Here is a 14,176-nt window from a genome sequence, read left to right on the forward strand (position 1 = left end):
CTAAAGATGACGACATTGTCCTATTCTGCTGACCAGTAATGATGACTGCACTGTCCTGTTCTACTACTACTACTACTACTACTACTAAAAGTGATTACATTCTCCTGTTCTACTGACCACAAAGGGTGCACTGTACTATTCTGTTGACCACTAAAGGTGACTGCATTGTCCTGTTCTTCTAACCACTGACGATGACTATGATGATGTGGGTGGTGTTATTAAGTCGAAAGATGTCTGCAATCGCTGGACATGGTAGTCATAATATTTACTAGAAAACGGTACCCTTGCATGAAATTTGCGGGAAATCACGGTTTGAAAATGTTGTTTGAAACATTATTCTAGTGCACGCTATTGTCACATAGTCTGATATATTCTACTGTATTAAAAATCGGGACAGTGTTACCGTTTGGTCTGCTTTATATATTATTGCCGATATTGTACTGTCATTTCACCTGAATGCTTCTTGTACACGGAAGATACCTGTGTGAAATGAAGTTAAATCCATACTGGTTGGTAACTGTATTGTACAGCACATGTGTTAAACTTTTAATTTTTCCCTCATACACAAGCTTGATGGATATGAACAAAAAAAGGGTAAAAAAAAAGTGGGTGGTGGTTGCAGAGGGCAGGAGGTGGTGGCGGCAGCGACATCAGTATGTGCCTCAGCTAGCGACATGTCCAAGTGGATGCACTTTATCTTGAGTGGCGGCAAGACTTTGAACAACCAACAGGTCAGTCATGCCACCACTTTACGGGCTGCCGGTGCACAGGTTTGATTACGATCCACAGTACACACTACGGGATATTGTTTCTGAGCACACGCGATTATTCGTCTTTACATTTTATAACCTTCAGGCTGCAGCCTTTCTGTCAGTCGTTTGTCTCTCTTTTCTCCCAGGCACAGAACCAAAGAAACGAATATGCAAGTTGATGGTAAACAAAGAAGGACTTGATTTAAAAAAAAAAAAAAAAAAAAAAAAAAAAAAATCGAAATATCAGGCAGATTTTTGACTCACTTGTGTAAACAAAGTGAGTCTATGTTTTAACCCGGTGTTCGGTTGTCTCTCTCTCTCTCTCTCTCTCTCTCTGTGTGTGTGTGTGTGTGTGTGTGTGTGTGTGTGTGTGTGTGTGTGTCTGTGTGTCCGTTGTAAACTTTAACATTGACATTTTCTCTGCAAATACTTTGTCAGTTGACACCAAATTAGGCATAAATATAGGAAAAATTCAGTTCTTTCCAGTCATCTTGTTTAAAACAATATTGCACCTCTGGGATGGGCACAAAAAAATCAAATATGAAGCCTAATTATATGCAAACTGCATTTACTGTTATATGTATATTTTTTGTATTCTCTAAACTTGGCACTTTGATCTGATATTCTGACCCAACAACAAGAGCAGTCATTATTATCATTTTTTGTTCAAACAGGAACTTCTTTTGCTAAGCATGGAAGTTTTAATCATTTTGCAAACGTTTTGGTGCAGATAGTAAAAAAGGGAAATTACTCTGTAATTAATGCTAGGGGACTTATTTTGCTTTAAACTGATCTTTCTCATCTTAAACATTACATTTTGAAATTATACTCAATACATAAAAAGCTTGGATTTTTTTAAGTGTATCACAAGTGAGTCTTGAAGACCTTGCCTCTCTTGTTGTTGTTGTTGTTGTTGTTGTTGTTGAGATAGTGTTTATTTCTCTTTCTTTCTTTATTTCCTAATGCTTTCGTTTCTTTTCTTCCTCCTTTCTTTTAATGACATATACCTGCCGCATTTAAGCTTTACTATATTTTCTGTCTTTTTTTATTACCTCAGTTTATGTGGTTCATGGCACACATCTTTGTTATCTTTCCTTCTCTTTTCCTTTACGTTCACCTTTTTAAAGTGCTTCACATGACTTCTTCATTGGCCGAAAAAAAAACACAATTCAAAGTCTCTATGTTTTCAGATTAATGGGCAATGTCTTTGTGTTACTGAATTTAACCAAGTATTAGCTTTGATTGTGCGTACTTGGTTTATTATGATTCTAGTTTTGTACACCGCTTTAACCCTTTCATAGTTAACGTGTGTTTCCATCAAAATGAATTTCCCAATGTCAAGAGATTGTGAACCTTTATGCTTAAAATATACAAAAATTCAGTCTTTATTTCGTCTACAAACACCACACTGAAGCCCTTGCTGTGATTATGTGCAAATGGCATGTAATATGAACGCTAATTCAGGTCACTTACAATTGATCTGCAAGCTGATGACATGAAGTTACTAGCGGGTCCAGATGAATGTGAAAATATAAAGACTATGGCTGCTGATTGATTCTAATATCATATCAGAGTGTAAAGATGAATATTTTGCTGGATTATATCAATGTCAGACAAGCTATAAAGATGCAGGCTGCTGTTTGATTATGATATCCAGGCTGTTGATTTCTGAATCACTGGCAGACTACAAAGATGCAGATTGCTGTTGATTTCAGCTGGTCAGGGAGAAGGCCATCCAGTCCACCTTTACGCCCGTGCAGACCCGTGCCAATGACCTCAACCCACGTACTTCCGGCTTCACCCAGCCCACCACTCAGGTCTCCTATACTAGAGAGAGCAACGCTTTGGGCTGGATCAAGGGGCAGTATCGAGGTATGGAATCTTTTTATTTTTTTTTTTTTTCATTTAATCTTTCTACAGTTGTGAGTCTACTTCCGAATTATGAGAGAAAGGTGTGTGTGTGTGTGTGTGTGTGTGTTTGTGTGTGTTTGTGTGTGTGTGTATGTGCGTGCGTGTGTGTGTGTATGTGTGTGTGTGTGTGCTTGTTAATGCGTGTGTGCACGCGCGCACGTGTGTGTATGTGTGTGTATGCGTGTAAGATCGTGTGTGTGTGGGTTTTTTTTTTTGACAGAGAGAGAGAGAGAGAGAGAGAGAGAGAGAGAGAATGTGTGTGCGTGCGTGCGTGCGTGCGTGCGTGCATGTGTGTGTGTGTGTGTGTGTGTGTGTGTGTGTGTGTGTGTGTGTGTGTGTTTGGTTCGTCAGATCTCTAACCCATCTGTTTAAAGTCTTGTCTTAATCAAAACACACCTCTTATCGAAGTAATTCCCCCTTCCTTCTCTCCATCCCTCCCCATGGCCGTCTACAGCCTTTTCAATAGCTGCCAATATACATGAATTTGTATATATTTATGCTTTTGTTTTGTTTACTTTCATCCATTTGAATCACAGCTATGCTCACAAGTGAACGACTTAGGTGCAAGCGCTTTGATTTGTCTCCACACTAGTTTCAGTGCCATATGAGTGCATTTCCTACAACTATTATTATCATATCATTATGATATGTAATAATCATCATTTGTATTTACAAAAAAAAAAGACGGGGGCCGTTTGTAGAATCAGTTAGGCGTTTGACTTCAGTATCTACGTATACAAGTGATCATGATTCGAGGCCCCGCTTTGTCATTGTGATGTTTCCTTGAGAAGGCAAATAACACCGAGTTTCCTCAATCCACCCGTGTTTGAATGGTGCATGGCCGGATAGGGAAGTTCAAACGGCGGAAGGAGACGATTGGTCGCCGCCTTCCTATGTCGAGCCCAAGACACAGTGGCCGTAAAAGGTCGTGGGACCTTTTACCTTTAATTATGAAATCCAAGCAAAAGGCAGGGTTTTTTCTCCTTTTTTTTAAGTTGTGAAACACACACACACACACACACACACACACACACACACACACACACACACACACACACACACACACACACACACACTATATTAAGTGGTTTTTAAAGTTAGCAGCTTCATCCTTACATTTCTCGTGCTTTGTTCAGTTATACATGTGTTAAAAGAGTTCAAAAGACCAACTCTGTATGAGACTAGTACTCTAGTGATTATAAACCGTAGGAGGGCATGCTTTCCTTTGAAAATTATTTTACAGTTTTGCCAGAAATACAAACTTGTACATCTGCGAAATTCAGAATGTCGAACCACAGACTTCCTGTCAAATTGGTGAATATCAAAATATCCCTCATGAAGACAGACGTTGTACAAAGTATGACTGTTGACATCTTGCAGAAGGATGAGTTCCACTGCCTTTTTGAAGAAGCAAGAAAAATATACTTGCTAAACTTTTACTGAAAAAATCAAATGTTTTGAAATTCCATTAACTGTTATAAAAACATTTGTCTAGTGATCCGGTGAATCATTTTCCTCAAGACTACGTACGATAAACGAATTATGATCTTCCTCCTTTTGAGTTTTCTTATTTGTAAACTCCCTGTGAACACATTTTAACTGATTAGAAATTAGAAATACTCTTTCATTTCTTCAAGTGTCTAATAATGAAGACTTAATTCATCTTTTTATGTTGCTTGACGGACTGATAGTTTTTCCTGTATATGTATCACTTCTGCGACGTCTTGAAATGGACATTGAAATTATTGCTAGCACAATGCCAGTATTTTCATGTTTCATACTATTACATGAAATACGTAACACGGAGTTTCTTGGAATGAAACATGTCTTGTCATGTCCATGAAGGGAGAGGGTAACGCGAATGAGTTGTATGTGTAAAATTGTTAGCTGATTTATCTCATTTTAATTACTGACAGGGATTTTTTCAGTTCTGAATGCGTGCTCTTATGCTTTTTCCCGAAAACAACAAAACAACAACTGTATCCAATCAGTGTTTCAAATGACTGAGGGTAGTTCTCAGGATACTTCACTTTATCTAAACTAACTTTTCATTTCATTTCCTAACCAAATTACAGTATACATGTATCAAATTTGATCGGAGTATATCCAGCGAAAAGCTAAAATGAAACACAAAGCAAACGTTCTTACGTATACAGCCCCTTCCCATGTCCTTCACCATTCGCTGTTTTCTCCATTAGTCACCATTTTCTCTGCCCCTTCCTGGGTTGGTAAACAATATTTGCGGATACACTAAAACCAGTGAATAACATACTTTGATACCTTACGTATTCAGTTTATTCCAACTGGAAAAGTAACCACTGACTACTGAAGGCCGGCTTCCATGGCAACGGCTGGATATTACCATCAACAGGATTTTTACATGTAGAATTCACAGTGTCATCAATTGATATCCATAAAACTTAGTTATTTCATCCCATCTGAAAGTCAATATTTACTGCCTTAGCACGCACCGTGTTTTTTGCAGGCTATTCCTTCATGTCCCAGGACGGTTCGCTGCCAGGCTACGAATCGCTGAGCACCATCCTTCCCTCCCGTCAGGTGGGCGCCTTCACGGCCTTCACGGGGCAGGCCGGGGCTAGTGCCTACGCCGCCAAGGTTCTGGTCAACATGTTCGCCCTGGACTTGCTGCTGCACGGAGAGCCCTGGATAGAGATCGAGGATGTCTGTGACGTCATGTCCAAGATGACAGAGCTGACTCAGGAAGCGGACTCTTCGGCCACTTCCCATTATCCCCGACCGGGATACGCCGGCAGAGAGGACGAACTGGTGGGAGACATTTTATTTGATGTTATTTCTTTCTCTGTTGTTGTTGTTTTTTGTTTTTTTGTTTTTTTTACACCTTGCGTGGACTCGTTAGCCCATTCAATCTATGGCACGTTACAGCCTTGACCTGTTTTCTCCCTCCAAATTGACACGCATGTCCACACTCAGAAATACTGCAGAAGTTAGTTCCCTTTGCTTGCGTTTTATGCACAAGATAACAAATATTATCAAAAAAATTATTTCCCCCAGCCGCCCCCCCCCTCACAGACACACACACATACACCCACAACACACACAAGCACACGCACACGCACACACACACACACACACACACACACACAAAAGTCAGAGCACCAATATAGTAGACAATCAAAAATACAAACAACAAATTCTGAAACTATCAGAACTCACTCACTCGCTAATAAGCATTTTAGATCTTACTGGAAAGGGAAGAGCTGTTGAGAATTATTCAGGAGGGGAAAAGTCTCCAGACTGGATTTGAAAGACTGCAGCGAAGAAGAGTGACTGAGATGCTGAGGAAGTTGATTCCAAAGAATGGGGGCTTGGTATGAAAAACTGTGTTGGCCATATGTTTTGGTTTGAGCAAGAGGGATCCTAAGCATGCGTGTACCAGAAGAAGAGCGGAGTGGGCGTGAGGGTGTGTAAGGATGAATGAGATCAGAAAGATAACATCAATGGACTTGAAACAAAGAGATACGACTTTGTAAATTATTCTTTCTTGTAGTGGATGCCAGTGTAAAGCATGAAGTAGAGGAGAGATGTGATCAAATTTAGAGGAACGAAAGACAAGACGAGCAGCATAGTTCTGGACTTTCTGAAGCATAGCAATGGGGTAGCTGGGTGAACCGACAAGTAGGGAATTACAATAATCCAGGCGGGACAGCACAAAGACACAGAGGAGAGTTTTGGCTGCATCTTCAGTCAGGAGATGACGAATGGATGAATTCTGCTAATTTCATAGTAACACAGTTTGCATATGTTTGCAACATGCTGCTAATAGGAAAGAGACTGGTCGAATATGAAGGACAAGCCGTATCCAGATTGCCTTGCTGCACTGAACCTGCCCAGTCTTGAGCACCGCTGCCTCAGGGAGGATATGATCGACATGTACAAATACACGCATGGCCTGTACTTGACCAGCCGCCCCCACATCAGCTACTTCCAAGGCAGAGATACCAGAGGGCACAGCCTGAAGTTGGACAGATCACACTGCAGACTCAACATCACAAGCAGTTTCTTTGTTCAGTGCGTAACCGCCACCTGGAACAGCCTGCCAGACAGTGTGGTCACAGCCCCATCAGTCAGTACTTTCAAGAACAGGCTCGACGCACACTGGAAGGAGCTCCCTGCAAAATTTGACCCAGATTGCTATTATTAGTCACTGTCGACATCTTGCACCACGTATGCCTTTTCAGTTGTATTAGTGAGAAGACCTGTGAACAAGTTCCAAAGGGCTTCAACACGGACACAAACCAGTAACCAGTAACCAGTATGACACCAAGACTGCGGACGGAAGAGGAAAGAGGAATGTGGGGGCCACTGAGGGAGACTGAGGAAGGAAGAGAGACTGAGTGGCAAAGTCTTTGTGGGGTGATAATCATGATTTCAGTTTTACCCTCATTTAATTTTCGCCTGTCTTCAGTCATCCATGCCTTCAGATCGGAGATGCTGGCCTGAGTAGAGTCAATGAGCAGAGGGAAGGAGAGACAGAGTGTGTGTGTGTGTGTGTGTGTGTGTGTGTGTGTGTGTGTGCGTGCGTGCGTGCGTGGTTGTGTGTGTGTGTGCGCGCGCGCGCGCGCGCGCGTGTGTGTGTGTGTGTGTGTGTGTGTGTCCTCTACTATCGGTTGTGTGTGTATGTGTGTGTGTCCTCTACTATCGGTTGTGTGTGTGTGCGTGTGTGTGTGTGTGTGTGTGTGTGTGTGTGTGTGTGTCCTCTGCTATCGGTTGTGTGTGTGTGTGTGTGTGTGTGTGTGTGTGTGTGTGTGTGTGCTCTACTATCGGCTGTGTGTGTGTGTGTGTGTGTGTGTGTGTGTGTGTGTGTGTGTGCGCGCTCTATTATCGGCTGTGTGTGTGTGTGTGTGTGTGTGTGTGTGTGTGTGTGTGTGTGTGTCCTCTGCTATCGTTTGTAATATCATGACGAGAACGTGCTGTGTCCGCAGATCCGCCCTATAGAGGACTACGAAGGCACCTACAGGAACTACGCCTTTGGCGACGTGGTAGTCAGCCGGAACGAGAGCGGCAAACTGAGGCTGCAGTACGGAGAATTTGGCAGTTACATCCTGCACCCTAGCATGCAGAACGACACATTCATCATGCAAGTCAGTAACCGTGCATTTGGAATATATCACAAAGCTTTCTGTTTGTGTTGTCTACCTCTTTTTCTTTCTCTGTCTGTCTGTCTGTCTCATTGTCCGCATGTTCATTATTCTTCCCCCCGAAGCTCAGATGTAAGTCGGCTGGCTATGTCGCGGTGCGTGTGCTAAAAAAGCACCCATTTCACCTGTGTCTCCATGTCACTGGTATCTGACTCTGAACAGGTCCATGTGATGGTACATCTGAAGCAGACGTTCACTTGTCATGCTGCCTGTCTGAAAGTGGCACTCGTGCGACGAGCCGATACCTGCAGGATTTGGGATGCTTGCATTACTATCCGCAACCAACTCCTTTCCCCCATTCCACTTCCAGTTAGGAATTATTACCTTGCTGTCTGCTTTATTCTGTCAGCATACCGAACAACATTAGATACAGTATATATATATATATATATATATATATATAATCTATCAAGTGGTTTCTTTATCTTTGTGTCTGTCCGCCTCTCGACATGTGTGTCTGTTTGTCCATACATAACTTATGAAACAGTTTCAGTTTCAGTTTCACTTTCTCAAGGAGGCGTCACTGCGTTCGGACAAATCCATACACGCTACACCACATCTGTTGAGCAGATGCCTGACCAGCAGCATAACCCAACGCGCTTAGTCAGGCCTTGAGTGCATGCTTACATATTTGTGTACCTATGAAAGTGGATTTCATTTTACGTAATTTCGCCAGAGGACAACACTCTCGTTGCCATGGGTTCTTTTTCAGTGCGCCAAGTGCGTGCTGCACACGGGACCTCGGTTTATCGTCTCATCCGAAAGACTAGACGCTCAGTTTGATTTTCCAGTCAAACTTAGGAGAAAGGGCGAGAGCGGGATTCGAACCCACACCCTCACGGACTCTCTGTATTGGCAGCTGAGCGTCTTAACCATTCTGCCACCTTCCTCCTTATGAAACAACAAGGCAGAACCCTCCCAACCATCCACTCCTGCTGCTGATCAGAATCCTAAGTGTAGCATCAGTGTAGCGACATGTTGCCCTGTGTGTGGCAGGCTACCCAAGGCCCCCTGTGGTACAGCACCCACGTGGAGGAGTTTCGCCAGAAAGGCCCTTTCCTGGCCATCTTCAGCAACCACCACAACGACCCCAGCCAACGTGTGGAGACCGTCACCATCCCGCACTTTGCCCGGGACATGGACCCCGAGTTCAGCAAGAACCCCACCCCGCCCCGCCAACAGGATGTGGACCACCTCTGTGACTCAGCTCCGTCCCTGGCTCCTGCTGTCGGCTTGATTAGCGCCGTGCTGGCTGTGCTCATATTGCTTTGCTGAAAGTGAACTGAATTGATTTCACAAATAGATACAGCGTAGAACAGTTTCAGTCCATGATTTAACTGGATAGACAGAAAGCACATGGTATTCACTGCAGCACTTTTCAGTATAAATATGAATGTCAAAACACTTGTTATAAACATAACTTGAATGGCACCAGCAGTTGAAGGGGAAAGTCTTCAAGGGTAGTTCTGGGGGACGTGGTGAGGGGGGAATCCGCAATTCAGATTTTATTTTGCCATAACCAGAATATTTTCTTCCGTTAAAAGTACTTTGGTCGGTATAAATTTTACCATCCAAAAAGTTGTATTCGTCACTTAGAGCTGACAGTCATGTTGCTTCCAGTTGCAATAAATTGCTGTCTGTACTCCAAACAGCTAATAAAAATGGGAATGAGATGTTAGTTTGTGACTATGCTGGTATCATGGCGATCGTTGATATTTCATGTGTTCTGGACGTCCCATATTACCCTGTAATTTGTCTTGACAGTGCAATGAAATTGTTGATTGAATTACAGCAGTTACTTACACGACCATTCTAAAAGAATCACAAAGATATTTCCTGTTTATTTGGGCAAAGAAGCATTTTCATACTACGGTTTTGATGTGTGTGTGTGTGTGTGCGTGTGTGATGAACTGTGTTTATTTATTTTGTTAGTTTGATAGCTGTTGAGTAACTTGGTTGTTAGAAAGGGTATTTGGGTAGTGGGTTCTACACGCATTCATATAAAAATGAGTATTTATGGCTTAAGTAAAATCCTTCCAATGTTACTAACTGCTCGCTTTTTAACTGAAAGTACTAATATCTTCATTAAATTCCTCTTGCTGTATTGCTGTTTCTGGCTGTAACCTCGTGTAAACACATACAAACAAAACATAAAGAAGTTATTCACATCACATTTCTTTTATTGGATAACATTAATTCACTGTTGATCCAGATAGCCTATATCATCAATACATGACAGTCGAGTGCATTTGCATATTCAAGAAAAAATCCTTTTGTGTATTTACAGAATAGAATGTTTTAGTCTGTAAAACCACGGATAACTGATAAGTGAAACATAATTGTAAGTGACAAACAGCATGGTTGATTCGTTTATTACTATTGGGCTGTAAAAGCAAGAATGACGGTTAACTTCTTATAATCAACTTGATGAATTACATGATCGCTATAAAATTACCATCAGCATCATCGATATTTGAAGAATTATCAGTAACATCATTTTCTTTATAAATTTTGATAATGATCTTTGCTTTTGGGACCTTTATATGCTCAACCATGGACTCTGCATAAACAATATACACAATCATTTGCATTTTATAAGTTCTCTTGTGTGACAGCATCATGAGTATCTTGCATTATTCATCGTACATAACCGTGGCCTCAAAGAGTCGAAATGCAAGACAGATATTGTCTAGAGAGTTCTTGTTAATGATAATACTTTGTAACTTGTGCACACGTCTGCTCATTGTGCAAGGTTCTTTGCTGATATCAAGGCTTTTGTACATAACTGAATACTCACAGACTGAAGTATGACCTCGGAAAGATCAAATAGTGTGGTATTATTTCTATCCCTGTCCAAGATGAATCATAGTTAGTTGCAGTCTGGGTTTCCAATTTTGGGATAATTATTTCAGGTCCTGTGTGATATTGTTTGTTTTTTTCACATGTGGTCCGGGAAAGGTTTTGATTTCTTGTTTTGAAGGATTTTTCCCTTTGTCTCAGGCTATTTTTAGGCTAGACGGCAGTAGAACTAATAAATCCCGGCTGAAGGGGCGATATCCAAACCAACATATGTTTAATAACCCTAAATAACACACCGTAGTGTCAAGAGTAGAAGCTCACAATTCAGTTCATGTTGTTTACAGCCCTGGTAAGCGATATGGTCACCTCCACTGGGTTTGCAGAACACTTGGGATCCGTCAGTATGAAATGGAGACAGTTCAGTGATTTCTAGGCCGGCCTTTTCTGTACATCAGTGTGTCAATGCTTACATCTAACATCCTGGCCTTATCACAGGGAAAACGTGATGTCATTCGAAAATCAATTCAATTATCTCTCTTCTTCGCTTTGTTTGTCTGTAAGTCTGCCTGTCTGTGTATCTTTCTCTCATTCTATTTTTTCTCTCTCTCTCTGTCTCTGTGTGTAGTAGTAGTAGTAGTAGTACATGATGCAGATCCTTATCCAGCCTGTTTGTTTCAACACATTTTAAGACTGAGTTGCTCCTGTGTCCGTGATCGTTATCATGAATGCACTTTTTTATGAAGGGCTTTGTGTTTGAAGTGAACATCACTTTAATTTAAAATGACATTTCCATGTGTAAATGCTTTCCTCTATTCTGATTTTTAGTAATATTCAGTATTTCTGTGTTTTGTCTGCTACTTCTCTTTATGCATCTTCTTCTCGTAAGTGAAATACGGACAAGGTCCATCCACTGCTTGTTTCGGTGAAAAGGACGGTTGATTCTGTATGTCATTTCTTGTGAAGCATTATATCAGTACATAAGACTGTACCGGAAACAGTTATCATGTCAGGGTACGGGATCACCAAAAAGAGAATGGCACGTCTGCCAGCGCATATATATGTTACGTTTCTCCATAGGCAAAGTCAACAATGGTTTCTCTAGAGAAGTAATCACAAACGTTATACGCATTTTTATATTTTATAACCTTGAGGGAAGTTCCAGATCCAGCAGACAACTTATTTTCAAAGAAACTGAAACTACATTTCGACGTTTATTACTGTCTGAACATTGGTGAGAAATCAGTATGGTGGTAGGAGGAATACCGGTGGCTTTGGCCCTAGTTTACTTTGTGCCATGTGACTGCATGGTCAGTCCGTTAAAACAAGGAACAGAAACGAACCAGGCACGCGTGCCAGTCACACAGTGAGTGGCAATATTTGCTAACTTACAACTGACCTGATCAGAAAAAACAGAAGACAATTATCATCAAGGATTAAATATTTCATACAGGTAAGTTACTGTTGCAGTGCTATGTATTTCAGTCCATTCTTTCATTTTGATGCATGGAATTGTGTTTGATGTGGATTGCTTATAAAGCTTTGTCGAATAATCCAAGTGATAACCTTTCTACATTTTATATCTGCTATATCATTACTGTAATGTTCTTTGATTTCCAATGTTTGTGAAATATACACCCTGGTTTGACATTTGTATCATTTTGGTCTGTCGCAGACATGTGCTGTTAATCACTATGTCTGTCTGTCTGTCTGTCTGTCTGTCTGTCTCTCTCTCTCTCTCTCTCTCTCTCTCTCTCTATATATATATATATATATATATAATTATATATATGTGTGTGTGTGTGTGTGTGTGTGTGTGTGTGTGTGTGTGTGTAACAACGGTTATTAAGGCTGCATTCATACCAAACACGGACGGACTCGCACTGCATATTTCGCTCCACGATGTGAATAACATGATAAATGCATCAAGTATTCTGAAACAATACATATAGAGTTCAAAAAAGGAAAGGCAACAACCCATTACATTGAACTGATCTTTTTTTCTTTTCTTATTTTGCCAATCGGAATAAAAATGTATAAAAACAAAAACAAAAAAACCCGAAGAACCGAATATGTCGAAACTTGTTATGCCGTGAAGATTGTTCTTTTGACATAATCATTCAGTTTCAAAGGTGCGGTAATTGGGCAATAACTGTGCTGCGAGCCAAGTCAGAATCAGTAGGGGGTGTGACCGCCCTGGGCAGCAATGATTGCTCGGCACCTGCGGGACATGGATCTGATGTGGTGGGTGATCACTTGTTGTGGGATGGCATGCCACTTCTTTTCGAGTGCCTTGGAAAAGATCCTGCAAGTTTTCTGGCGTGTTGGCCCCGGCTGGCCGTCTGTCCAGCTCGTCCCACATGTGCTCAGTTGGATTGAGATCTGGAGACAGTGAGGGCCATGACAGCGTGTTAACGTTGTTGACAGCCAGGAAGGTCTGCGTATAACGTGTCGTGCGCGGTCTGGCATTATCCTGCATAAAAATGTGGGAGAGCACGAGGCTGAATGATATCAGTCACATAGCGCTGGGCGTTCAGACCCCCGTCGACTTGCACCAGTTGATTACGTCCATTGACGCTGATGGCGCCCCAGACCATCACACCCCCACCACCACGAGCAGGTGCTAGGTCAACGCAGTTTGTTGCATAGCGTTCGTTCATTCTTCGGAAGACTCGTCGTCTCCTGTCGTGATGTTGCAGAAGGAATTGTGATTCGTCACTGAATAGCTCGTGGTTCCAGTGACGGACTTCAGAAGTGATGCTCGGTGGCCCACTGGTGGCGGTCTAAGCGGTGGCACCTTGTGAGGACAGGTCCTCTGACTGGACGTCGAGCGTGCAGGCCAACTGCGTGCACCCGATTGCGGATGGTCTGGTCGGAGGACATGTGGCACTCCATTCAGTGCTTGGACTGTGGATGAGGCTGAAAGGAAGCGGTTTCACAGATGTCGTTGGCGAATAAAGCGGTCCTAGGCTGCTCTCATCGCTCTAGGTCGTCCAGTGCGTTGCGTGTCTGCTGTGACACCGCCGGTTTCCAGTCTGGCCCACAGCCGACTGATGGTGCTTCGTTCCACGTTGAAATGTCGTGCGACATCAGCTTGAGATTATCCAGCCTGCCGTCGGCCAATGGCGTTGTTTCGTTGTGCTGGAGTCAGACGGGGCATTTTTGGCACTGGAATTTTTGCATTCAAATCTGATTCAACAGACTGCAATGGTGTGAATACACAGTTCATGGGCATTCCCAATCAAAAACATGGCAACCATGTCAAGCACGCACAAAAAAAAGACGAGACATTTCGCCACATGCTTCACAATTTGCATGTGCAGCATGCTCTGCTTGTGCAAGCCTGTTACTTACAAGTCACTTGACATACATAATCGTATACAAGCCATACCGAACCTATTTGAATAGTACGATGATATTACATTGCATTCTGAACATTGTTGCGTTACGTTTTTTTGAACAGCATTATCTATGAAGTAAGAAAAGGCATCCTGAAGACAACCAACAGAAGATCAAACCACAGTTCGTGAGAATCTG

General features: G+C 42.1%; 1 protein-coding gene across 1 annotated transcript in view; it reads left to right on the plus strand.

The window, feature by feature from the left end:
* LOC143300796 (uncharacterized) overlaps window positions 1-12,287 on the plus strand; it is a 56,743-nt gene extending 44,456 nt beyond the window's left edge. Inside the window, exons 5-9 of the mRNA XM_076614726.1 lie at window positions 623-731; window positions 2,468-2,624; window positions 5,149-5,450; window positions 7,628-7,786; window positions 8,840-12,287. Of these exons, the coding sequence (XP_076470841.1) occupies window positions 623-731; window positions 2,468-2,624; window positions 5,149-5,450; window positions 7,628-7,786; window positions 8,840-9,118 (1,006 nt within the window). The 3' untranslated portion in view covers window positions 9,119-12,287. The remainder of the gene's footprint in view (window positions 1-622; window positions 732-2,467; window positions 2,625-5,148; window positions 5,451-7,627; window positions 7,787-8,839) is intronic.
* The last annotated feature ends 1,889 nt before the right edge of the window (window positions 12,288-14,176 follow it).

This window comes from Babylonia areolata, chromosome 26 (genome assembly GCF_041734735.1).
Source record: "Babylonia areolata isolate BAREFJ2019XMU chromosome 26, ASM4173473v1, whole genome shotgun sequence".
In the NCBI taxonomy this organism is placed as follows: Eukaryota; Metazoa; Mollusca; class Gastropoda; order Neogastropoda; family Buccinidae; genus Babylonia; species Babylonia areolata.